Here is a 23,673-nt window from a genome sequence, read left to right on the forward strand (position 1 = left end):
TGGAAGCCCCCGACACCCGCACCCTTTCTTCCAGTTTTCCCACCTTTCTGTACTGAACCAAGGTACATCTTACATGTATTGATGTCTTATGTCTCCATAAAATGTGTAAAACCAAGCTGTGTGGCCGGGTGCGGTGGCTCATGCCTGTAATCCCAGCACTTTGGGAGGCTGAGGCGGGTGGATCACTAGGTCAGAAGTTCGAGACCAGCCTGGCCAATATGGTGAAACCCTGTCTCCACTAAAAATACAAAAATTAACCCGGCATGGTGGCCCACGTCTGTAGTCCCAGCTACTTGGGAGGCTGAGGCAGAAGAATCACTTGAACCCAGGAGAAGGAGGTTGTAATGAGCCGAGATTACACCACTGCACTCCAGCCTGGGTGACAGAGTGAGACTCCGTCCCCCTCCCAAAAAAAGAACCAAGCTATGGCCTGACCACCTTGGGTACATGTTCTCTGAGGGCTGAGTCCTGGGTCATTGTTCTCTCGTATTTAGCTCAGATTAAATCTCTTCAGATATTTTACAGCGCTTGACTCTTCCCATCAACACTTCCCATAGGAACCCAGGCTGCAGCCCTGTGATGGGGCTTGATGCTCTGCAAGCAGCTAGCTTCTTATTTTAAAAAAAGAAAAAAATTATTTAATTTTAATTTTTTTTTTTTTTTTAAGAGAGTCTCATTCTGTCGCTGAGGCTGGAATGTAGTGGTGTGATCCCGGCTCACTGCAGCCTCCGCCTCCTGGGTTCAAGCGATTCTCGTGTCTCAGCCTCGCTGGGATTACAGGTGTGTGCCACTATGCTTGGCTAACTTTTGTATTTTTAGTAGAGACGGAGTTTCACCATCTCTACTGGCCAGGCTGGTCTCGAACTCCTGGCCTCAAGTGATCTGCCTGCCTTGATCTCCCAAAATGCTGGGATTACAGTGTGAGCCACCGCGCCTGGCCTAAGCCTCCAGCTTCTGATGGCCCCTTGTTCCAGGCCCCGGCGTCTCCCTCATTTGGGGTCCTGCATTCTCCAAGGGTCCTCTCAGTCAAGTCCCATTTGTGGGGTCCTCTCTGGTCTGCCGGAATCAGGGCAGATTTACCCTCCAACAAAGCTTTGCTGCTTACCTCACTACACTCCCTGAGCTCACTGTACAGTAGGCAGCCCAGGCTCCCAACTCTGGCCTGAAACACCTTGGGCAGGAATTCTCCGGGTTGAGGCCATGCGGCGAAGGAGCTGTAGGCATGGTTTGGCCCTCAGGCCTGCCTGGGTTTGAACCCCAGCCCTGCCACCTACCAACTATTGGTCACTTACCTCTTTGTGAAGGACTTGGCAGAGAAGAAATACTTCTAAAACACATAAAAATAAACCAGGCGTCTGTCCCACCAGCCCCGGGGGACACACATTCAGCTTCATAAGGGGAAGTCCTCCTCCCCTCATGTGGTTGGAAGCACCTCAAAACTGAGGCGGGGGCGGATCCCAACCCCTCCATTGCATCATTCTGAGGCTTTGAAACCTCAGCTGCAACAAAGCCGGAAAGAGGGGCCTTGTAACATCCTGTCACCCCTGGGGTCGGGGGCAGCCAGAAGGCAGGGGTCTTTGAGTAGAGGGCAGTGTGGAGGAGCCCTGGAATGGGGCTAGGTGAGGCCAGGGCCAGCTCCATCCTGCCTGGTTGGCTCAGGGACTCCACAGTGGGAGGAAAGCAGCTGTCATCTTCCCTTCTTTCCTCTCAACATTTTTTTTTTTTTTTTTTTTTTTTTTTGGAGATGGAGTCTAGATGTGTCACCCAGGCTAGAGTGCAATGGCGCGATCTCGGCTCACTGCAACTTCCATCTCCCTGGTTCAAGCGATTCTCCTATTATTGGCCAGAAGGTCAGGGTGCGTTCATAGAATGATGGGTCCATGTCCAAAGGATAAGGAGCCAGCTTGAAGGAGACCCCACTGGCCTAATCAGGGGCATTTTGAGCATCAAAATAAATGTGATAGTAGTGGATTATAATCCACTGGCTAAAATATGAAACCATGAGTCCATATTAATATAAATGAAGGAAGAAAAATTTCTTTACAGAAAAAAACAATGTGACTTCACACTGATTCATCCAGTGTCCATGCAACACCACAGGGCTCTGCTTGGTTCTCCTTCCACGTCTGTGTCTCCCTTCTTTCCCAGGGAGAACCCTGGTTCCAAACAATATAGCTGTGCTTGTCCATGCGTGCTCTATCCTGCAACACTTACAAAACAGTTTCAGAATTGCTGCACCAATGCCACTGCTTATAACAAACCCACGAAGGAAAGGTAGAGATTTATTTATAATTCTTTTTTTTTTTTTTTTTTTTTGAGGAGTCTCGCTCTGTCACCCAGGCTGGAGTGCAAGGGTGCAATCTTGGGCAGGAGGATCGCATCGCTTGAGTCCAGGAATTCAAGACCAGCCTTGGTAACGTGGCGAAAACCCATCTCTACTAAAAAGACAAATAATTAGTCAAACATGGTGGTGGGCACCTGTAGTCCGAGCTACTCCGGAGGCCAAGGTGGGAGGATTGCTTTGAGCCTGGATGGATCCTTGGCTCACTGCAACCTCTGCCTCCTGGGTTCAAGCGATTCTTGTGCCTCAGCCTCCCCAGTAGCTGGGATTACAGGCACGTGCCACCATGCCAGGCTAATTTTTTGTATTTATAGTAGAGATGAGGCTTCACCACGTTGGCCAGGTGGAATTCGAACTCCTGACCTCCAGTGATCCGCCCATCTCAGCCTCCCAAAGTGCTGGGATTACAGGCATGAGCCATTGCCCCAGCCCACAAGTCTTATTGACCTTAGGATTTATTTATTTATTTATTTATTTATTTTTTTTTGAGACGGAGTCTCGCTCTGTCACCCAGGCTGGAGTGCAGTGGCCAGATCTCAGCTCACTGCAAGCTCCACCTCCTGGGTTTACGCCATTCTCCTGCCTCAGCCTCCCGAGTAGCTGGGACTACAGGCGCCCGCCACCTCGCCTGGCTAAGTTTTTGTATTTTTTAGTAGAGACGGGGTTTCACCGTGTCAGCCAGGATGGTCTCGATCTCCTGACCTCGTGATCCGCCCGTCTCGGCCTCCCAAAGTGCTGGGATTACAGGCTTGTGCCACCGCACCCGGCCTGACCTTAGGATTTAAGTCACACCTAAGGTGCCCGTGTTTAAACCAGAAGAAGTGCATTCTGAGCTGGGCTTTGATGGATGAATAGGAGTCTCCCGGGAGCAGAAAGAGGAGAGCACCAGGCAGAGGAACCGCATGTGCTAAAGTCCGTGGTTGAAATGAGAGTTTGGTGTGGCCCCTTGCTGTGGCTGAAGCCTCGGGTTTGTTTAAAGTGAAGGGGATGACAAAGGATGAGAATGGGGGCTGTTTGTAGGGGCAGGTGGAGGTGGTGGCTTGCAAGGGCCTTGAGTGCCAGGTGAAGAGCTTGGGATTGAAGGAGCAGGAGGCAGGGCATCACAAGAGGCACCAGGGATTAGGAAAAGATGGAGGGTCATTGGCAAATTGGTGAAGGGGGGCCAGCATCTGGTGCCATGAGATTCAGTGCCTGAGCCAGCAGGACAGCTTCGGCACTTCTCCTCCAGGCACCTCACTTTTATGGAGGATAAAACATGGGCACAAGGGGGCCCCACTCCCAGAGCTTCAGGGAGACTCCCCAAAGGCCACTCCTGACACCTGGGGTCTGAGGTAGGGACCGAGCTGGCTCACAAGCCCTCCCTGTTCTGTGACATATCTGTTTCCTGTTTCTCCCCCATCAGGAGCAGTTTCAGTCTCAACTTCAAAAGAACAAACACGCACTCAAAACAAAGGAAGACGGTCCTCGACTGCAGAGGAAGCAGGAAGCTGTCGGCCCAGCTCTGAGCCCAGCTGCTGGAGCCCCGAGCAGCGGCATGGAGTCCGTGGCCCTGTACAGCTTTCAGGCCACAGAGAGCGATGAGCTGGCCTTCAACAAGGGAGACACACTCAAGGTAGGGGGGCTGGAGCCTGCTGAGTTGGCCCCACACGGGGTGGGGGTGGATTTAGAAACCGGGGGCCTGGGATTGTCCCAAGCAGACGGTGGCCCCTGGAAGACAGGCCCAGCCTCTCCAGTTATTGGCTGTGTGACTCCGGACAAGCCACCTCTTCCCTCAGAGCCTCAGTTTCTCCATCTAGGAAATGGGGAGATAACTAATGACCCTCCTTTGGGGCTGCTGTGAGGATTCGATGAGATATTACCACAGTGTCTGGCAGGAGTTAGTTCAACCCCCAGTTTTCCAGGACAAAGTTTGAAAAGAAAATTGTTGAGAGAGGGAGAGAATGAGAGCTAGAGAGAGAGACACAGTATGGGAATGGAGAACAGAGGGAGAAAGAGGGAGAGAGAGAAGGTCTTAGGAAAGAAATAAGTACACATGCTAACCTAGTAGGGCTAAAATAGCTGTGATGAAGGCATCAAGGATGAGCTTCCCAGTAGTGTGGAGTAAAGGGAAAATAGAGCCATACCACAGTTAATTTCTCCTTGTCTGGGCCGCTTTTGACAGACATTGCAGCCTTCCAAGACAGTCTAGACAGATGGGCCTGTGGAATGTGTCTCTGGAAATGTCCTTGCTTAAAAGTTTGCATATGAAAGCCATGCCCAGGATTCTGGGAGTGGCCATGCCAACACTGTGCACTGGAACTGCCAGTAAACCACACTAGGGAAGTGACTGCCCTTCCCTGGGCCTCAGTTTCCTCACTGGAGCAATGGGTGTTAGACCGAATGCTCCTCTGCGCTGAATCTTGGGCGCTGTTCTTGACCACAAGCTTCAAGCACAAGACAGGAGAGCTCCATGTGCCATCACACTGCTATAGCCAGGCCCTGAACTCAGCAGCACACCCCATGTCCCATTTAAGCAATGGGGACTGGCACCCCCATTTCACAGGTGACTAAACGGAGGCACAGGGAGGCAACATGACCTGCTCAGTATGGAGTCAGTTTTGAACTTGTGTCCCTTTGACTGTGGAACCTGCACTTGGTCTGAACAGGCTGGGCTGGGGGTTGGGGTCCAGAGGAGGAGGAGCAATTCCTCCTTCTCTATGCTGGGGTGCTGGCATCTGGGGTCACTGCAGTGCTGGCTGTGGGCCTCGTGGACAGGGCCAGGCTGAGCACTGGGGCTGTGAGCCCAAGGCATGACCCTCTGCGGGGATCCAAGTCTTCGTTTCTCATCTGAGAGCACTTGGAGGTCTTTAGACCCAGGTGTGGTGTTGGGAGGGAGTAGGGCAGTGATGAAATAGGAATGGGGTGTGCGGGAGGCGCTGAGCCAGGCTTGGAGGGATCAAGTGGCTGGGGTGGAAGCTGAGCTCCACGACCAGCCTGTCCTCTTGCCCAGCAAGTGTTTTCCAGCGCTCCCTGTGGGCCAGCCCCTGCCACGGCACTGCCTGCCTACAGATTGAGTCCAGCCTTGGGGAGTGGGCAATGAAGCCCGTTCTTCAAATCTCAACTTTGGTCTTGGATGAAAACTCTGGCTCATGGACTCACTCTGGACAAATGGCCCCAAACATCACCTCTCTGGGACAAAGCCTCCCTCCCTGGTGGGCCAGGCGTTTCTGGGTGCACACATCCCCCTGCTGCTGCCAGCTGGAGGGGGCTTCACTCCCATCTCTCCACGAGCAGCCTGGATGACGTGACCCAGACTCAGGAAGCCCATGTCACCCTGCCATCTCCATGGGAAAGGGTGACGGTCCAGCCCTGGGCTCCCCGAACCTACTTTCTGCAGCCTGTCATTGTCTTGTCGGCAACTCTGGCCAAACCTACCTGAAGCCCCTCCTCTGGCCCAGGCCTCCATCGTCACTCACCTGGGCTTGTGCGGTGGCTCTCAAGGCCTCCCCCCGCCACCCCCTGCTTCCCAGCCCAGTCTCCATGCAGTGGCCATGACTCAGAGCCTGGCCCTCCCCTGGATATCTCATGACACCTGCTCCTCCCTCCTCGGCTCCAGGCACCCTGGCCTCTTTTCTGTTTCGGGGACAGAGCTTGCCCCCACCTCAGGGCTTTGGCACCGGCTGTTCCGTCCGCCTTGGACACTGTTCCCCACATTTTCTTACTGCTGGTTCCTTCTTGTAATTCGGATCTCAGCTTCCATGTCACTTCTTCAGAGAGGCCTTTCTGGACCACCCCACCTGTCCCATGTTGACAATCTCCCCGCTCCCACCCAACCAGACATTCTCCATCTCTCTCCTGATGTCCATTTTTCACAGCACTTACTGCTCCATTAAACTACCTTGCTTACTTGTTTCTTCCCTTGTTTATGGTCTGTCTCTGCCTACTAGAATGTGAGCTTCTTGTTCCCTGCTGTGTCGTGGGGTGCCTGGAACACAGTAGGTGTTCAGTAAACAACTGTCAAGCAGCAACTGCATCAGGCTGGGATGGTAAAGTGGGGCAGCAGCCCAGGTGGAGGGCACCATGGGGGCAAAGGCTCAGGGGCAGGCCGAGGTCTGCCTTTCACCTTGAGCAGTGATACTCCTCCAGGGAGGGGTTGGCCTCTCTCCCTTCTGAGAATTCCCGGGCCTCAGAGGGTCTGGGGCTTTCGAACAATGTTCACAGTAAGAGATCAGTTAACGTGAGGTCAAGAGATCGAGACCAGCCTGGCCAACATGGTGAAACCCCGTCTCTAGTAAAAATACAAAAATTAGCTGGGCGTGGTGGCGGGCACCTGTAGTCCCAGCTACTCGGGAGACTGAGGCAGGAGAATCGCTTGAACCTGGGAGGCAGAGGTTGCAGTGAGCCGAGATCACGCCACTGCACTTCAGCCTGCTGACAGAGCGAGACTCCGTCTCAAAAAAAAAAAAAAAAAAAAAAAGAAAAAAGAGAAAGAAATCACTAACTAACGTAACCAATGGGACACTCCTGGGTCCTCTGAGTGCAGAGGACAAGGAGAGAAAACAAAGCAGGGACTGCATGAGATATAGTGCATCCCGGCTGGGCGCGGTGGCTCATGCCTGTAATCCCAGCACTTTGGGAGGCCGAGGCGGGCGGATCCCGAGGTCAGGAGATCGAGACCATCCTGGCTAACACGGTGAAACTCCGTCTCTACTAAAAATACAAAAAACTAGCCGGGCGCGGTGGCGGCGCCTGTAGTCCCAGCTACTCGGGAGGCTGAGGCAGGAGAATGGCGTGAACCCGGGAGGCGGAGCTTGCAGTGAGCCGAGATCGCGCCACTGCACTCCAGCCTGGGCGACTAAGCGAGACTCTGTCTCAAAAAAAAAAAAAAAAAAAAGAGATATAGTGCATCCCATGTCCACACTGCTGCATGCAAGGCAGGCCACAAATACACCCACTGGACAGAAGAGGGAGGACACTGAGGTCAAGGCCACAGAGAGTCAGAAGCAGACAGAATGTTCTGGAGCCCCAGGCTTCAGGGCCTCCTCCTGGAATCCATGGCTGTGGCATGTGGCCTACAGGTCCTTGTTTTCTCCTTAGGTTGGGGGGGTTGTGTTGTTTTGTTTTGTTGTTTTGAGATGGAGTCTCACTCTGTTGCCCAGGCTGGAGTGCAATGGCACGATCTCGGTTCACTGCAGCCTCCACCTCCCGGGTCCAAGTGATTCGCCTGCCTCAGCCTCCTGAGAAAGTTGGGATTACAGAGGTGTGCCACCATGCTTGGCTAATTTTTTGTATTTTTAGTAGAGATGGGGTTTCACCATATTGGCCAGGCTAGTCTCGAACTCCTGACCTCAGGTGGTCCACCCTCCTCAGCCTCCCAAAGTGCTGGGATTACAGGCATAAGCCACCGTGCCCAGCCTGTTTTGTTTTGTTTTGTGTTGAGCGAAAGTTTTCCTGAGTCAGCCACCTGCTTCCGTTCGCCCCTGGGGCTGCTGACCTGGCCCAGGCTGCAGGGACAGGAAGGAAGGGGCTCAGCCAGCCTGGCCTGGTGGACAAAGCGGGGGTGGAGATGGGTGTGCAGAGGCCACCTGTGAGGGTGGGGCCTCAGGCCTGGGTCCTAGGAGGCCAATCCCAGCTATTCTTGGCAAAATGTCATTGCTGGAGTTGATGCCCCTATGTTGGCCTTCCTTGGGCCTTTGGTACCCCATGCCCATTTTTCTTCTCTCAACAAGTACCCCTGAAAGATGGAGCTGACATTGGAGCGTGCTCCAGGACTGACAGGAGAGATGTCCCCTCAAGCTGGGGTCCAGAGGCAAAGAGGACTGGAGGCGAAAATTGGTGGGCCAGGACCCCCTTGACCAGTGAGCCAAAAACCCCGGGCCTCAGAGTCCTAGCTGACCAAACAGGCTCCGCCTCTCCCCTGCTGTGTGGCCTTGGCCAAGTCACTTCCCCTCTCTGGGCTTCAGTTTTGTTATCTGTAAAATAGCATTTGGTGATGTTGACCTTGGGGGCTTTATCAGAATCAGGGGGACACATGGAAGGCGTGCCCAGGGAATGGAGGAAGGACCCCCGGCCTTGTGCTGTGCCCCTCCCAGGCCCGGCCCCGCTCCGCCTTGGTCGCTTGATTGCTCCCCCTCAGGGACTCCCACCCCCGCTCTGGCTATTTCAGTTCCTCCGGGCCCACCTGTGGGGTAAAGAGGAGCCCGTGTGACTGAGCAGGCCACGCCGGGGCTGAGAAACAGCCTGTCTCAGACCAAAGACCCCCTTATCTGCTCCCCAGAGCCTGAAATCCCCCCACTGAATTGTCACCCCTCAGCTGTTTAAATGCGAGGGACCCTAGGTGACCACTGGTGGCTGTGCTCAGGTTGGGCCCCCCGACTTTCACCCCAAGGCTCAGTGCATGGCATGTAGGTGCTGTGGACCCCCCAAACTTGCGGGCACAGCCCAGGAAGGAACTCAGGTCCCCAGTTCTGCTCCTGCAAACCCCATGGTCTGCAGGGCTCCTGCTCTCGGAGCCTGAGAGTCCAGCTGCAGCCACCCCTAGCCTCCTATGAGTCCCCGACTGTGCCTCCCTTGGAGTCTGTGAATCGCCTGAGGATGGGCTGTCCTGGGGCCAGAGGATGGGCAGGACTGAGGAACGAGGTGCTCTAATTCAGCCCTTGTGACCGTGGGCAAGTCCTGTCCCAGGCCCCCAGCCCTTCTCTGTGAGTAGACTCAGAAGCTGGTGCAGGCGAAGCCCACCTGGGGCCTGGCATGCAGTGGCATCTCCGGGGGTGACAGTTTCTCGGTGACTGAGTGGCTTTGTGTCTCCTGCCCACAGATCCTGAACATGGAGGATGACCAGAACTGGTACAAAGCCGAGCTCCGGGGCGTCGAGGGGTTTATTCCCAAGAACTACATCCGCGTCAAGCCCCATCCGTGAGTGGACACCCCCCATCCCATCCCCGTGGCTCTCTCTCTCCTGGCCATGGGACCCCCTCACTCCTGGGCCTCTGTCCATCTGTCTGGGGCCCCCAGGCTCCACAGAGGCCACCAGCCTGAGCAGGCACAGGAGACTGAGTTCTGAGGATTTACCCAGGGTTGGGGCAGAGTCAGGGCAAGCCCAGGCCTCGACACCGAGGACCTGAGCCAGTGGAGAATGTCTAGGAGGTCCCTGAGAGAGGACAAGGTCCTGGGCTTTTAGCTGGCTGGGCCACTGGCTGCTGTGTGGCTTCAGGCAGGTCCCTGCTCTCTGTTCCTCAGTTTCCCTATCTGTAACTCAAGGAGGGCAGATACTCCAATCTGTTCAGACTGTGGAGGGTTCTAGAGCTCTTGCTGAGAGCTGGTCCGGCGCTGAGTAGTGAGTGGGAGAGGGCTGGGCAGGAAGCAGACCCTGTAGGCCCTGCCTTTGGGGTGTGGGTGGAACTGGACATTGGCAGAGCAGAGTCTGGGACCAGGGTGGAGCAGGAACTGGGCCTGGGGCGCAGCTATCCTGGGGCCTGGGACCTGCCGGCCTAGGGATGTCCCAGTTGGGGCTCTGGGCAGGTGGCAGCCAATACTGCTGCCGTGAGAATGGCTGGAGCAGGACCCAGCCCCAGAACAGGCATGGGGCCCAAGAAATCTATGCGAACCAACTGGATATACTTTGAATGACAGCTGAGGCAGCCCCAAGATACAGCCACTTAGTCATTCACTAAACACTGGCCACAGCTCCAGGGCGCCCAGCCTGGGCAATGCTGCAGACACAAGGAGTCAGAGCAGCCGTGTTCTGGGGGAGACAGAGGACATGAAGGACATACTACATGGGAAGACAGTGAGCATTAAGGTGATTTCCCAGGGAAGGCTTCTCAGAAGAGGTGGCAATGAGTGAGGTTTTGAAGGATGTGTAGGAGTTGGCTAAGTAGAAAAAGAGAAAGGCATCCCTGGGAGAAGGTCAGGATGAGCAAAGGGAGAGCAATGACAGAGAACCTGTGGTGTGTGGGACTGGCAGGAGGACCTCAAATGCCAAGCCATGTGGGGAACCACGGAGGTGTTATGGTAGGACTCAGTCAGATATGGAGACAGGTGACAGGGCCAGGCAGGCTGGTGGGACAGTTTGGGAGCTGAGATGTGTGTGTGGCTGTGGGGTAGGAAGGGAAGGAGGTGCAGGGCCAGGGTGGGGCCTGAGAGGTATTTCCTCTTTATCTCTCTTTAAGTTGGTTCCAAAGCTGCCACCACCTCAAGCTTCCTGTGCTGGGTGAGGCCCCCTCCCACCCAGGTCCTCAGCCACCTGCCTGGGCTCCAGGCACTCCCAGCCTCCCCCACAGCGGCTGCCGCTTCCAGTTGGCATCTGGGGCTGCAGCCTGGGTTCCAGGCCCCACTATGTCCCTCGTGGTTGTGTAACATTGGGCAGGTTTCTGTAGTCTTTCTGTCAATTAAGGGGAGAGGGAAGGGGTACGTGAAGAGGGAGAGAGACAGAGAGAATCTGACCCAGGACCACAAGCTGGAGCGAGTGCCCCAGGTCCCTGTAAGCCAACAGGCACATCCAGACAGGCCAGAGGGCATGAATGGGAGCAATCCCCCTGGGCCAAGCTGTCAGGGAGGGGCCTTCAGGTGGAGGAAATGGCCTGGCAATGGCTGGAAGGCTGGCTGGCCTACAGCTGCTGAGAGGGTCGCATTTGCTCAGGTAGGGGAGAAAAGATGACAAAAGATGGCGGTGCCAGGCCAGGCCAGTCGGGGGGATGCCAGTGGTCAAGGCAAGACTCTAGCAGGGCAGTTGGGAGCCATGAAGGGTTCCAGCCTCCCATGCCTCTGGGGTCATCTCTGGCCACTTGTGTCTGGGACAGAGCAGGGATGGGGTCAGGCCCCTGACTAACCTGCCTGAAGTGGTGCCCAGGTGTATCCTCGACTAACCTCAGCACCTGCTTTGCTCCCAAAATAACTACGGGGAAACTCCAGCTCCACACCTGACTCAGCCCATAAAGGCCCCAGGGTGTGGGGGCAGAGAGAGAGCTGGGGCCTCAGAAATTCAGAGGTAGGCCTCGTGCCTGTGCCAGGCCCACTCCTTCCCTGGGCATCTCCTCTCACCCCTGCTAACCCCGGGAGCCCCTGGAGGAGGCACAATGTATGCCAAGTGTTCCAGAGCCGTCCCATCAGCAGGGACCACAGCGGCACATGACCCAGCCTCATGGCCCATAGGAGTCAGGGATGGCTTCCTACAGGAAGGGTGTGGCCCCTGGAAGTTCAAATGGACGCTGCCAGGGAAGGCAGAGACAAGCCTGGCAGGGGGAAGTGTGGGGGAAGCAGCAAACACCCGCATTCAAGCAGCTCCTGCATCCTCCCAAGGCCCTAGGAGCTGAGCACCGCCATCGCTGTCTTTGAGACAAGCAGACAGAGGCACAGAGAGGTTGAGTGCCTCTCCAGGATCTCACAACCGGCACGAGGTGGAGCGGGACTGCAGCTGTATGGCGTGGCCCTGGGCTGGGACACCCTGAAGGACAGCAGGGAAGCTCATAAGAACAGCTGTGGGACTGGGAGAGTCCAGACCATGCACTTGCTATGCAATCTGGTGGGGTGTGAGGGCGTCTCTGCCCCTATCTGGGCCTTGGTTTCCATATCAGTAAAACAAGGATGATGCGAGGTGGCCACAAATGGAGTGACACTGGTGTGGGGGAAGGAGCCGGGCCCTGGGGGTTTCAGGAAGTGCTTTCTTCTTGCCTCCATCTGTCAAGCCATGGTGGGGGTAGGGCTGGCAGGGGACGTGGGAGACTCTTAGGAGGGTGTGATTGTGACACTCTCTGAGGGCAACAGCCGCCCACACACTGATGCCGCCTGAGGAGTTTTGTGGGTTCTTCGAAGAAACCTGCCCCTCAGGAAACTCCCGCCCTGGGCCACTCTGGGCACGGTTCCAGGATGGAGCTGGGGGCTTCCTGGTGAAGAAGTTCTCTGCAACTCCCCTCCCTGGTAAGCCCAACCCTGGGCCCCCTGTGCTTTCCTCCTGCCGAAGCCTGTGGCATTCATCTCCGGCCTTGAGATACCCAGGCTGGCTGGGCACCTGCCTTCAGGTCTCCAAACCCCAGGAGACGCAGGCTGAGCTCTCCAGATGGTTGCCCCGAGCCCTATACCCAGCGGCTACCTTCCCCACGCTCCCTCCCAGGAGGAAACTCACTGGGACAGGGCCGACGGGCCCCGATTCGTTTGGGGGCAGCAGTGGTCTAGAATCTCATGTCTAGGGCTCCAGCTTCTCCAGAAGCTGTCCCTGGGACACGAGCCTGATCACAAGGAATTTATTTAGCAATGGGGAAGAGGACAGGGAAGACGGGGAACCAGTGGGGCCCACTGTTGGCGTCATCGCTGCGGGAGCAACCGGAGCTCCATCTGGCTGGGGATGAGCGCCAGCTGGAGATAGTACAGAATGCGCACCTGGGAGTCGTCCCTCCAAAGGGCTGGGCGCTGGGGTGTCTACCCCGCTGCTCCATCAGTCACCGCTGGGAGTCAGACCGTTCCTGGGAGCCTCAGCCTGCCCTGAACCCAGGCCAAATATGTCAATCACCAGAAAAAAAGCCCCAAGGTCTGTGCTGAGCAGCCTTCATCCTGCCAAGGCCGGTGCCGGGACACGGCCAGGACACTAGCGGCATGTGCGGCACCACACGCCTTCTGCACTCAGCCCCGAGGGCTCATCAACATCCGAGACAACAGGAAAAGTCCCGCCTGGCTTCCACCACCTGTGCCAAGCTCAGTCTGACTCAGGGAGAGGAGCATTTATGGAAGGAGTGAAGGGAAACATTCTGTCATGATCCCACCATGAAACCTCTGGCTGTTCTGAGCCTCAGCTTCCCCATCTGAACAATAAAGGGGTCAGAGCCAAAGCTGGGCTAAAACACTGGAGTTAGGAAAGCCAGTCAGACACCACGCAGCGCCTCCAGTGGCGGGTGTTTTAGTCCTGCAGGCTGCTGTCATGGAATGCCATCCACTGGGTGGCTTATGAACAACAAACATTGGTTGCTCACTGCTCTGGAGGCTGAAGTTCAAGATCAAGGTGCCGACACATTCGTGTCTGGTGAGGCTGCTTCCTGGTTCATAGACGGCTGTGTCTTTTAGCTGTGTCCTCACATGGCAGACAAGTGAGCTCTCTGGGGTCTCTTTCATAAGGGCACCAATCCCATTCATGGGGGCTGCTAGTCACCTCCCAATGACCCCACCTCTAACTACTGTCACATGGGGGATTAGGTTTCAATATTTGAATTTTGGGGGACACAAAGTCAGCCTATAGCAGTGGCTAATTCCTGAAGAGGTCAGGGGCTACCGGGAGCCACACAGCAAGATCAGCAGGACTGGAAAAGGAGTTTCACTCCCAGACCCTGGGGATCTTGCAAGAGTCTAAGCATTTACCAGGCACCTGCTGCATACCCAGTTCTGTTTGGTCAGCAGGAAAAGGAACTTGTGCCTGTGAAAAGAATCCAGGTGGTTGCCGGGTGCGGTGGCTCACTCCTGTAATCTCAGCACTTTGGGAGGCCGAGGCGGGTGGATCACGAGGTCAGGAGATCGAGACCATCCTGGCTAACACGGTGAAACCCCGTCTCTACTAAAAATGCAAAAAATTAGCCGGGCGTGGTGGTGGGCGCCTGTAGTCCCAGCTGCTGGGGAGGCTGAGGCAGGAGAATGGCGTGAACCCGGGAGGCAGAGCTTGCAGTGAGCCGAGATCACACCACTGCACTCCAGCCTGGGCAACAGAGCGAGACTCCATCTCAAAAAAAAAAAAAAAAAAAAAAAAGAATCCAGGTGGCCTGGAGTCTGTGGAATGGGTACGGAGAGAGGTATTTCCTCACCAGATCAAAGCTACTATTACTTTTGTTGTCTAGTTTTATATTTTTTTCAACTTAAAAAGTTGCTATGTTTTTTTGGCTGGGCACAGCAGTAGTTCAGTAGTTCACGCCTGTAATCCCAGTATTTTGGGAGGCTGAGGTGGGCAGATCACGAGATCAGGAGATCAAGACCATCCTGGCTAACATGGTGAAACCCTGTCCCTACTAAAAATACAACAACTACAAAAAAAATTATCTGGGTGTGGTGGCACGCACCTGTAGTCCCAGCTACTCGGGAGGCTGAGACAGGAGAATCGCCTGAACCCAGGAGGCGGAGCTTGCAGTGAGCCGAGATCATGCCACTGCACTCCAGCCTGAACGGCAGAACGAGACTTTTTTGTTTGTTTGTTTTTTGAGACAGAGTCTTGCTCTGTCACCCAGGCTGGAGTGCAGTGGTGCGATCTCGGCTCACTGCAAGCTCCGCCTCCCGGGTTCATGCCATTCTCCTGCCTCAGCTTCCCGAGCAACTGGGACTACAGGTGACCGCTGCCATGCCCGGCTAATTTTTTTGTATTTTTAGTAGAGACAGGGTTTCACTGTGTTAGCCAGGATGGTCTCGATCTCCTGACCTTGTGATCCGCCCGCCTCAGCCTCCCAAAGTGCTGATATTACAGGCATGAGCCACCGCGCCCAGCCCAAAGTTTTTTTTTAGGAACGGGGTTGCGGGGGGCTCTATTCCCCAGGCTGGTCTCAAAGTCTTGGCCTCAAGTGATCCTCCCAGCTCAGCCTCCCGAGTAGCTGGACTACAGTCATGCACCACCAAGCCTGATTTGTGTTTTGACTTTAAAGAATCTACCATCTCAAAGGGAAAGTTAGACTGAGGTTGGCTGGGTTGTGGCTCACTGGAGTGTGACTTTTCTGTTTTCATAAGGGTGTGTGTTTGCTGGCATGGTTAGATAGGCTGGCCTTAGGAGCTAAAATGCTGGGATTGTGTTCCAGCTCCTGCCTGCCTCTGCTGTGTGATTTTGGGTGTATTGCTTCACCTCTCTGTGCCTCAGTTTTCCCGTCTGTAAAACGGGTACAATCACATCTCCCTTGTCTCAGACACTGAACACCTGGCACGGGGTGGGAGGCTGGCTGAGAGCCTGATCTCCCGCTGCCTTCACCGGCTCCCTCTCTCCACAGGTGGTACTCGGGCAGGATTTCCCGGCAGCTGGCTGAAGAGATTCTGATGAAGCGGAACCATCTGGGAGCCTTCCTGATCCGGGAAAGTGAGAGCTCCCCAGGGGAGTTCTCCGTCTCTGTGAAGTGAGCTCTGGCCCTTGGGGGTGTGTGCAGAGGAGGGTGGGCAGGGGATGGGCAGCATCTGAGCTGAGCCTTGGGGCCCGGGACGGGCTCACGGAATGAGGGTGGAGGAATGGCATTCCTGCAGAGGGAGCAGCCCGGGCAGAGGCCTGGACACAGGTGATGGTCTGGGCACCCCAGGGTGCAGCCCAGAGCATTGGGGTGTGTCGGGAAAGCAGGCTCAGGCCAGCTGTGGAAGGCCTCAAGTGCCGGGCTGAAGGTCCAGGCTTCTACGAACATAGGAGCCATCATACGTTCTTCATCAGGAGAGGGCGATGTCCAGGGTGGTGGTGTGGCAAGAGACTGAGGGCAGGAGAGTGCTGAAGTGCCCAGGGCGGGTGTCCAGGATGTGCTCCGGACAGGGTCCCACTCTATGTGATCTAGTTGGGAAGATGCATCCTGAGGCCAGGCTGCCTGGGTTGGAATGCTGGTTCTGCCACTTCCTGGCTGTGTGAGCTTGGGCAAGTCATTTACCTTCTCTGTGCCTGTTTCTTCACATGTAAAATAGGCTATTGCAGGGAAAAAACAAGTTAGTATATTTAAAGCAATTAGAATAGTTCCTGGCATGGAGGCAGGGTGGCCGTGCTGGGGAACATCTGGCATTATATTAGGGCGGCCCTCAGCCGTGGTGTGGCAGCCTCTGGGCAGCACAGGACCCAATCCCAAAGGGCCACCCTGGGGTGATCGAGGAATCCAGGCTGGAAGGTAGCAGCAGGAATGGGGGTGGGGGGAGACAGGGTCAGACTCCTGGCTGATCTGTCCTTCCCACTGTTAGGCCCTGGTAGCATCTAGATGCTTTAATTCAAGGAATATTTACTGACTACATGCCATGTGCCAGGATGCTCTAGGGGCTGGGGAAACTACGTGGGAAAAAGCAAAGTTGCTGCTGTCGTGGGTTTCAGTCTAGTGAGTGAACAAGAAAACATGTAAATACGGAATGAGCCAAGGTGGTCAGGAAAGGGCTCTCTGAGGAGGTGGCATTGCAGCAAAGATCTGAACTAGCAGGTGGAGGCTTCCCAGGTGCTCAGGAATGAGGAGGACCTGGGAGGAGAGGCTTCCAGGCAGAGGGATTAGCATTTGTAAAGACCCTAAGGTGGGAATAGGAACCCGGAGGAGGTGACGTGGCTGGAGCAGAGTGAGCGAAGGGCAGGGGCTGGAGTTCCACCCACATCCAGTGATCACGGAGGGCCTGAAAGGAGGTGGGGTTTTCTCTGAGAGCAATAGGGAGCCATGGAGGGTCTCGAGCAGGGGAGAGATGTAATTGGACTCCATTTTTAGCAGATGACTCTGACTGCTGTGAGGAGAAAGAACTGTTGGGGGAAGAGTGTGGCGGCAGGGAGGCCTGTGGGGAGCCAGGAGGGAGATGATGGCCTCTGGGACTGTACGGGTAGGGGCTGAGGGGACACAGAGAAATGACTGGGCCCAGGCGTGGAGGTGTGCGGGGGGACCACCAGCAATACCAGCTCTCAGGGCTGCTGTGGGCACAGAGCCCAGAATGGAGGAGGCGCTTACCGTGCCTGCTCTTACTGCCACCAGCAGAGCTAGCACTGGGGTGGCAAAGAGGCCAGCTGGGAGGAAGGGATGAAGGAAGGGGTGGCCCCAGAGGAGGGCAGCGTGGCCTCTCACGATCTCCTAAAGGATGAAGAAGGCCAGGTGTGGTGGCTCACACCTGTATTCCCAGCACTTCGGGAGGCCAAGGTGGGCAGATCACTTGAGGTCAGGAGTTTGAGACCAGCCTGGCCATCATGCTGAAACCCCATATCTACTAAAAATATAAAAATTAGCCAGGCATGGTGGCGAACGCCTGTAATCCCAGCTACTGGGGAGGCTGAGACATGAGTATCATTTGAACCTGGGAGGCAGAGGCTGCGATGAGCCAAGACTGTGCCACTGCACTCCACCCTGGGTGGTGGAGTGAGACTCTGTCTCTAAAAATAAAAATAAAAATAAAAATGAAGGACAAAGAAACACAGGCCTGGGTTGACAGCTAACACTGGGGCTGGGTGTGGAGATGCAAGCTTGATGGGGCTTGGGGTCAGGGGATCCGCAAGAAGCAGACAAAGGCAGACTTCAGACAGGCTGGGCCATGATGCCCCATGAGGGCTCCTGCTGGGGGAAAAGCATCCCCACCTGATGCCTTCCAGGCTCTGCCGGGTCCCTGTGGCTCCCATGTGTTCAGCCAGTCCGTTTCGAAACAAGCTCAAGCTGTTCACTGTGTGGGATCAGCACATCTGCTGCTAGCCCTGCAGGGTGGCGAGCTCCCTTGGGCCTGGAGGAACCTGCAAGGGGTAGGAGCCTATGGTCAGGAAGGTGGCTCCAGGGGTGTGTTCGTCCCTTTATTGTTGGGATAAAGGAACACGTGAAGCTGGGTAGTTTATAGAGAAAAGGCGTTTATTTGACTTGGTGTTCTGCAGGCTGTATAGGAAGCATGGCACTGGCATGTGACTCTGGTGAGGCCTCAGGAAGCTTTTATGCATGGCGCGTCACATGGCGAGATGGGGGCAAGTCGGGGAGGGAGGTGCCAGGCTCTTTTCAACAACCGGACCTCATTCATTACTGCAAAGAGCCACTGATGAGGGTCTGTCCCATGACCCAACACCCCCCACCAGGCCCCACTTCTAACACTGGGTGTCACATTTCAAGGTGAGATTTGGAGGGGACAAATCAGGGAGGCAGATCCTACATGTTACGGGTCACAGGCCCCGCACCCTGAGCCCAGGCCCCCAATTTGTGGAACCAGCCATCAGCCTTGTTCCCTTCCCTTTTCTCCTGGGGGCAGGCTGGTGATCCTGAGGGGCAGGAAGGGCGCATGCCCCCTTTGAGCCTCTATTTCCTCATCTTAAAAATGCGAGTGCTATCAGCGTGTGTGTGTGTGTGTGTGTGTGTGTGTGTGTGTTGGGGGGTTACTGTGCGTACTTGGCCCTGACTGCCCAGCCCCGCGATGGTGTGGGCACCTGGAGCCTGGAGTCCCCGCGGGCTCACCTCCCAGCCCCCAGCCCAGCCCCCACTTCCCTGCAGCCCCGGGGAGCTGCGGCTCCTGCAGAGGCAGGACGTGGCAGTCTTCCAAGTGTCCGCTGTCCAGGGTCTGGTCATCGCCTGGGAGTGGCGTCCGCCAGGCGGGCTGGCCTGGCTGAGTGGCTCCTGGAACCAACCCCAAAGCCCAAGGTCACCCAGCAAAGTGGGAGCACAGGGGACTCAAACTACGTCTGGAGCCCGAGTTGAGGGGGAGGGGCTGGCCCTCCCTCCGCTCTCCCTCCGCCCTCCGCTTCCTCCTCTAGCAAATCACGCGGCCTCACGCTCCAAGTTAGCGCCCCAGTGTGCTGCCCTCTTCAGGCGCCTCTCTGTAAGTGCAGCCACCTGCGCACACGCACATGATCAGACCTGAACACCCCAGCCGTGTGAGTTTGTTCAGCACGCATTTACTGAACATCAGCTGTGCAAGAACCACAAGGCAGGACTGGAACAGGAGACAAACCAGAGGCATGTGAAGGAGAAATGGTCACAGCCTGGCCCAGGGGTCTCTATGATAAGCAAATGAATAAATGAAATTCAATGACAGTGGATACATTCCACATAGTGTAGGCACCAGGGAGGAAGTAACATCTGAGTTGGGCTCTAAAGCATGAGTAGGAGTTTGGTGTACAAGGAGAGTAGATGATATGCCAGGCACAGGAAACAGCGTGAGCAGAGATCTAGAGGTGGGGAAATGAGGGGTGTGTTTGGATAACAGGTGTTTTCTGACCAGGAGGAAAGATGAACAGTTTTAGGGAGTTCTTGAGCAGGTGAGCCAGCACCGGTGTTTCCTGGGAAGGGATCTGGAAGCGGCCCTCAGAGAAATCCTGGCCTGTGCCTCCCAACCCTTTCTCCAAGGCACACTGGCCAAGTGTGCCCAGGTCAAAACTGTCAGGGGCTTCCTGGGCTTGGCTGGCTGTGGTTTGCACACAGCACCAACAGGTGGCGCCCTTGACCCTTGGTTTCTTCCTGCCTGGGCCCAGGCTCCTGGGTCCTGCTCCCACTGTCCATCATCTGTCATGGGGCCTCTCAGTGGTCCTTGGACAACCACCAAGCAGGGGTCAGAGTTGGAAGCTGAGGCTTAAATGGGGCATGTGGCTAAGAGCATGGTATTTTGAGCAACAGTCAGCTCTGACACCTGCTGGCTTCTCGCTGTATAATCCTGGGCAAGTTACCCCACTGAGCCTCAGTTTCCTCATTTATAAAATGGACAGCTATGTAACATATTTTGTATGATGACTGGCACATGATAAGTGCCAGTTATCATAATTATATTAAGCCCTCAAGGACTGCACACCAAGCTGGGGAGGAATTAGGGAGGCCCTTCTGGCATGGAAGGCTGCCCCCCACCCCCTGCCCATGAATCCAACACTCTTAGAGAAGAGGCAGCAGCACAGGGAGGCAGGGAACCCAGATGCAGGGAAGCTGGGTGACCCGATGGCCATCTAGGAAAATGACAACCTGGCAGATTTGTGTGTAAGAGCTCTTCCGCCCTTGCTGGTTGGTACTTGTGAACTCTGATGCCACTATGTATGGCATCTCTGGCATACTAACACCAAGCCCCGTAAAGTTGTCAGAGGTGGGGTTTATGGGCCTCATGCTGCCTCCCAGAGCAACCGTGGCCACGGCTAGCTGCCCTTTACGAGTTTACAAAGGGCTGTCCCCCTCCTCCTCCGGGGAGCATGTCTGAGCTGGCGGGCGGCGGGCCAGGGGCCAAGGCTGGCGTGCAATGTCTAGGCTGCCTACCTTTTGCCCCACACTCCTATCCAGGTTACTGTGGACTCTTCTGCCATAAATGACAGTTTGTCTCCAAGTGACATATTTGCCTCCTTTCTAGCCAGAGGTACCCTGGAGTCAATGCACATGTGTTTGCCCTGCCCATCTGGTCACTGAGCCCCTGCTGTGTGCCAGCCCTGTCCCAGGGCCTGGGGATTCAGCCACCAACAAAATAGGACAAAGCTCTCTGTCCCTCAAGTGCTCATGTGCTACTGGGTGACAGACAGCAAGTGATTAGAAAATTATATAAAATCTTACACAATGACCAAGGCTTTGGAGAAAATGAAGCAGGGAAGGGGTGGAGGGGGGGTGCAATTTTAGGAGGAAGGGACTGGCTGCAGGCAAGGACAGGGAGGAAGTGAGGAAACCTGCATGATCCCCAGAAGCCCAGCTTGCAGGTAAAGGAAACTGAAGCCTGGAGAGGTGCAGCAACTTCTCCAAGGTCACACAGCAAGGAACTTAGAGCTGGTGCCCACCGACCTCTGTGCCCTGACAGACCTGGTCTGTCCTCCACCCACCCTCCCTGAGCTCCAAAGACCCAGCAGGAGTCTGTCTGCACCCGTGTCCTGCCCCTCCCAAGGTCAGCTTGACTCTGGTTCCTGTCTGCTGCCGGACAGGTTGTTCCACCCCTCCTTTTCACAGATGGGCAAACTGAGGCCAGAGAGGGGCCATGCCTGATGGAGATCACCCAGCAGGCAGTTAGCATCCAGGTGGGCCCACAGGTCCACAAGCCCTGGTTGGCGTGGTTGGCGGGGTGGGGGTGGGGGGTCCTAGGGCTCCTGCCCCCACCCCAGTCTTGTTTTTCCTCTCTGGGCTGACACTGTTACCTTTGCTGCTGCTGCTGCTGCTGCCACCAGGCCAGAAAAACTCGCTGGGCAGGACTGGCTGCTGCCAGCATTAGGCCTGACTTGGTCCTTGGGGCTTTTCTGACAGCCCAGGGGCCAGCCTAGCCCCTTGTTCCCCTGGGTAGGTGGAAGTAGGGGTCACACAAAGAGACAAAGACACCCATGATTGCTCAGTGAGAGACTCACACATAGCAGTCACTCCACAGAGTGGGAGACACGCACAGACACACACACGCAAGCATCCCAGGAATGCACGCTCAGACATAATGAAGACGCTCTCACACCCCAGGCACTGCCCACTGGAGTGAATGGCTCCAGCAGCCTCTCCTCTCACCAACTCAGGCCCACAATCCCAGTGCCCTCTCCCTCCTCTGGCTCTGGGAGGCTCATGCCGCAGAGCTGGCTGCACTGGATCCAGCCCTCCTCGTTCCGGGGCCATCTGGACTCAGATTCAGTTCCTGAACCTGGGCCTTGAAGGATGGCTAAGGCCAAGACTAGACAGAGAAAAGGGAAAAGGCACTATTCCTGGTGAGGGCCATGAGCAAGAGCCCAACCACGTTGGGGAAAAGGGCCAGGCTGGGAGAGGGAGTGACTGCTGGGGTGCTGGGCTGTGAGATGGAGACAGCACCGCTTGGCCTCAGGCAGGGACTGGCTCAGCAGGAGGGGCTGCACCCAAGCCTCACTGTCCTCTGCTGTAAAGCAGGACGTTTGGACCAGGTGGGAGAAGGGACAAGATTTGCCATTTGCTGAGCACCTCGTGTGTGCCACACACAGACTAGGTAGGGGCTGGCACATGCACGTTTCCAGATTTGAGAATTCTCCAATTCCCAGGTTGGAAAGCCGTAGAATCCCTGGGTCCCTGGCTCCCTTTCTCTTATCTCCTGTTCTCCACTCCCTGACTCTACTACATGGTCAGAGAACTGCTCCAGATAACTTTCCAAGTATCTAAAGATGACCTTCAAATACCATAAAATTTAACCGGGCATGGTGGCTCACGCTTGTAATCCCAGCACTTTGGGAGGCTAAGGCAGGTGGATCACGAGGTCAGGAGATCGAGACCACCCTGGCCAACATGGTGAAACCCTGTCTCTACTAAAAATACAAAAATTAGCCAGGTGTGGTGGTGGGCGTCTGTAATCCCAGCTACTCAGAAACCTGAGGCAGGAGAATAGCTAGAACCCAGAGGTGGAGGTTGCAGTGAGCCGGTACCACTGCACTCCAGCCTGGCGTCAGAGCAAGACCCCATCTCAAAAACAAACAAACAAACAAAAACAAATACCATAAAATTCAAAGTTGTGGTCGTTTGGGGTTGAAATCCTTTTCAAACCCACCACACCCCTTCTGCCCCCTCACTCAGAGGAGTGAGGCTACCTGTACGCAAGCCCTTCCTCGGGGCCAACAGAGTCAGGGCCTTCTGCCTGGGTACCTGGTGCCCCAGAGGTGGAGCCATTGGGATTCTTGTCTCCAGGCTTCTCGCCTGCCCAGCTGTGCATCACTGTCACTCCACTTCTTGAAGCACTGCTCCTCCCCGGGCACCACGACCAAAGTCCAATAAACCCTGGGCTGGTTAGCACGTGGCACTAGGGAGTCATGGGGCTCAGAGGCTGCCTCTTGGAAGCCTCTGGGAGGCTTCGGCAGGCCAGACAGGGCGGGAGACATCCATCTGCCTGCACACCCACCTCCGCGTCACGAGCAAATGGGCACATATGTCCCACAGCTGGCAACACAAGTGGCTGAGTCACTGGGAACGAGGTCCTCTGACGGCACGTGAGCACCTTTGTCTGAGGTTTGGGGACCATTGTTCCACCTGTCGAGAGCCTCTGTTCTCATGGGGAGAACTGGCTCCCCTTCTGGCTTTGTGACCCTGAGGGCTGGATGCATCTTAGAGCAATGTGTCGGCTACCAGAGCCTGGGTTCAGGGTCAGAACACCTGGCGGGCTGCCATCCCAGTTCAGAACCAACAGAAGAGGGTTTCAAGAACAAAGCATCGCAATGAGGACCTAAGGCCTGAGCAGTGATGCTGTGTTCGCTGAGTCCCAGCTAGACTGGACCTTCACGGCCCACTCCTGCCTCCCTGCCTTTTTAGTGTCTCATATGCAAATCATTATGAATAGCAAGTTACAAGAAGGGTGTGAGAGGGGCTGAGGGACCCAAGAAGGCCCTGACTCTGCGTGATGGGATCTGATGCAGCTCTCAGAGGATGGGCCATTTTACCTGGGCCTTGAGGCATGAGTAGGAGTTCAAGAAAAATTCCTTCCAGTTGGAGGAAATACTGTGTGCAAATGCCTGGAGGTGTATTTAGAAGTGGTTTGGGAGGCCGGGCGCGGTGGCTCCAGCCTGTAATCCCAGCACTTTGGGAGGCCGAGACGGGCGGATCACGAGGTCAGGAGATCGAGGCCATCCCGGCTAACCCGGTGAAACCCCGTCTCTACTAAAAATTACAAAAAACTAGCTGGGCGAGGTGGCGGGCGCCTGTAGTCCCAGCTACTCGGGAGGCTGAGGCAGGAGAATGGCCTAAACTCGGGAGGCGGAGCTTGCAGTGAGCTGAGATCCGGCCACTGCACTCCAGGCTGGGCGACAGAGCGAGACTCCATCTCAAAAAAAAAAAAAAAAAAAA

General features: G+C 55.6%; 1 protein-coding gene across 3 annotated transcripts in view; it reads left to right on the forward strand.

Annotated features, from left to right (window-relative positions):
- Positions 1-3,173: 3,173 nt before the first annotated feature.
- LOC112610021 (GRB2-related adapter protein) overlaps positions 3,174-23,673 on the forward strand; it is a 27,544-nt gene continuing 7,044 nt past the window's right edge. For 2 of the 3 annotated variants that reach the window (XM_025363282.1, XM_025363283.1), the window contains exons 1-3: positions 3,174-3,953; positions 9,138-9,235; positions 15,265-15,387. In XM_025363282.1, the coding sequence (XP_025219067.1) occupies positions 3,876-3,953; positions 9,138-9,235; positions 15,265-15,387 (299 nt within the window). In that variant the 5' untranslated portion in view covers positions 3,174-3,875. Of the gene's footprint in view, positions 3,954-8,557; positions 8,725-9,137; positions 9,236-15,264; positions 15,388-23,673 lie in introns of those variants that run through there. The other variant, XM_025363284.1, reaches the window with a different exon arrangement.

The sequence above is a fragment of the Theropithecus gelada genome, chromosome 16 (assembly GCF_003255815.1).
Source record: "Theropithecus gelada isolate Dixy chromosome 16, Tgel_1.0, whole genome shotgun sequence".
Lineage (NCBI taxonomy): Eukaryota > Metazoa > Chordata > Mammalia > Primates > Cercopithecidae > Theropithecus > Theropithecus gelada.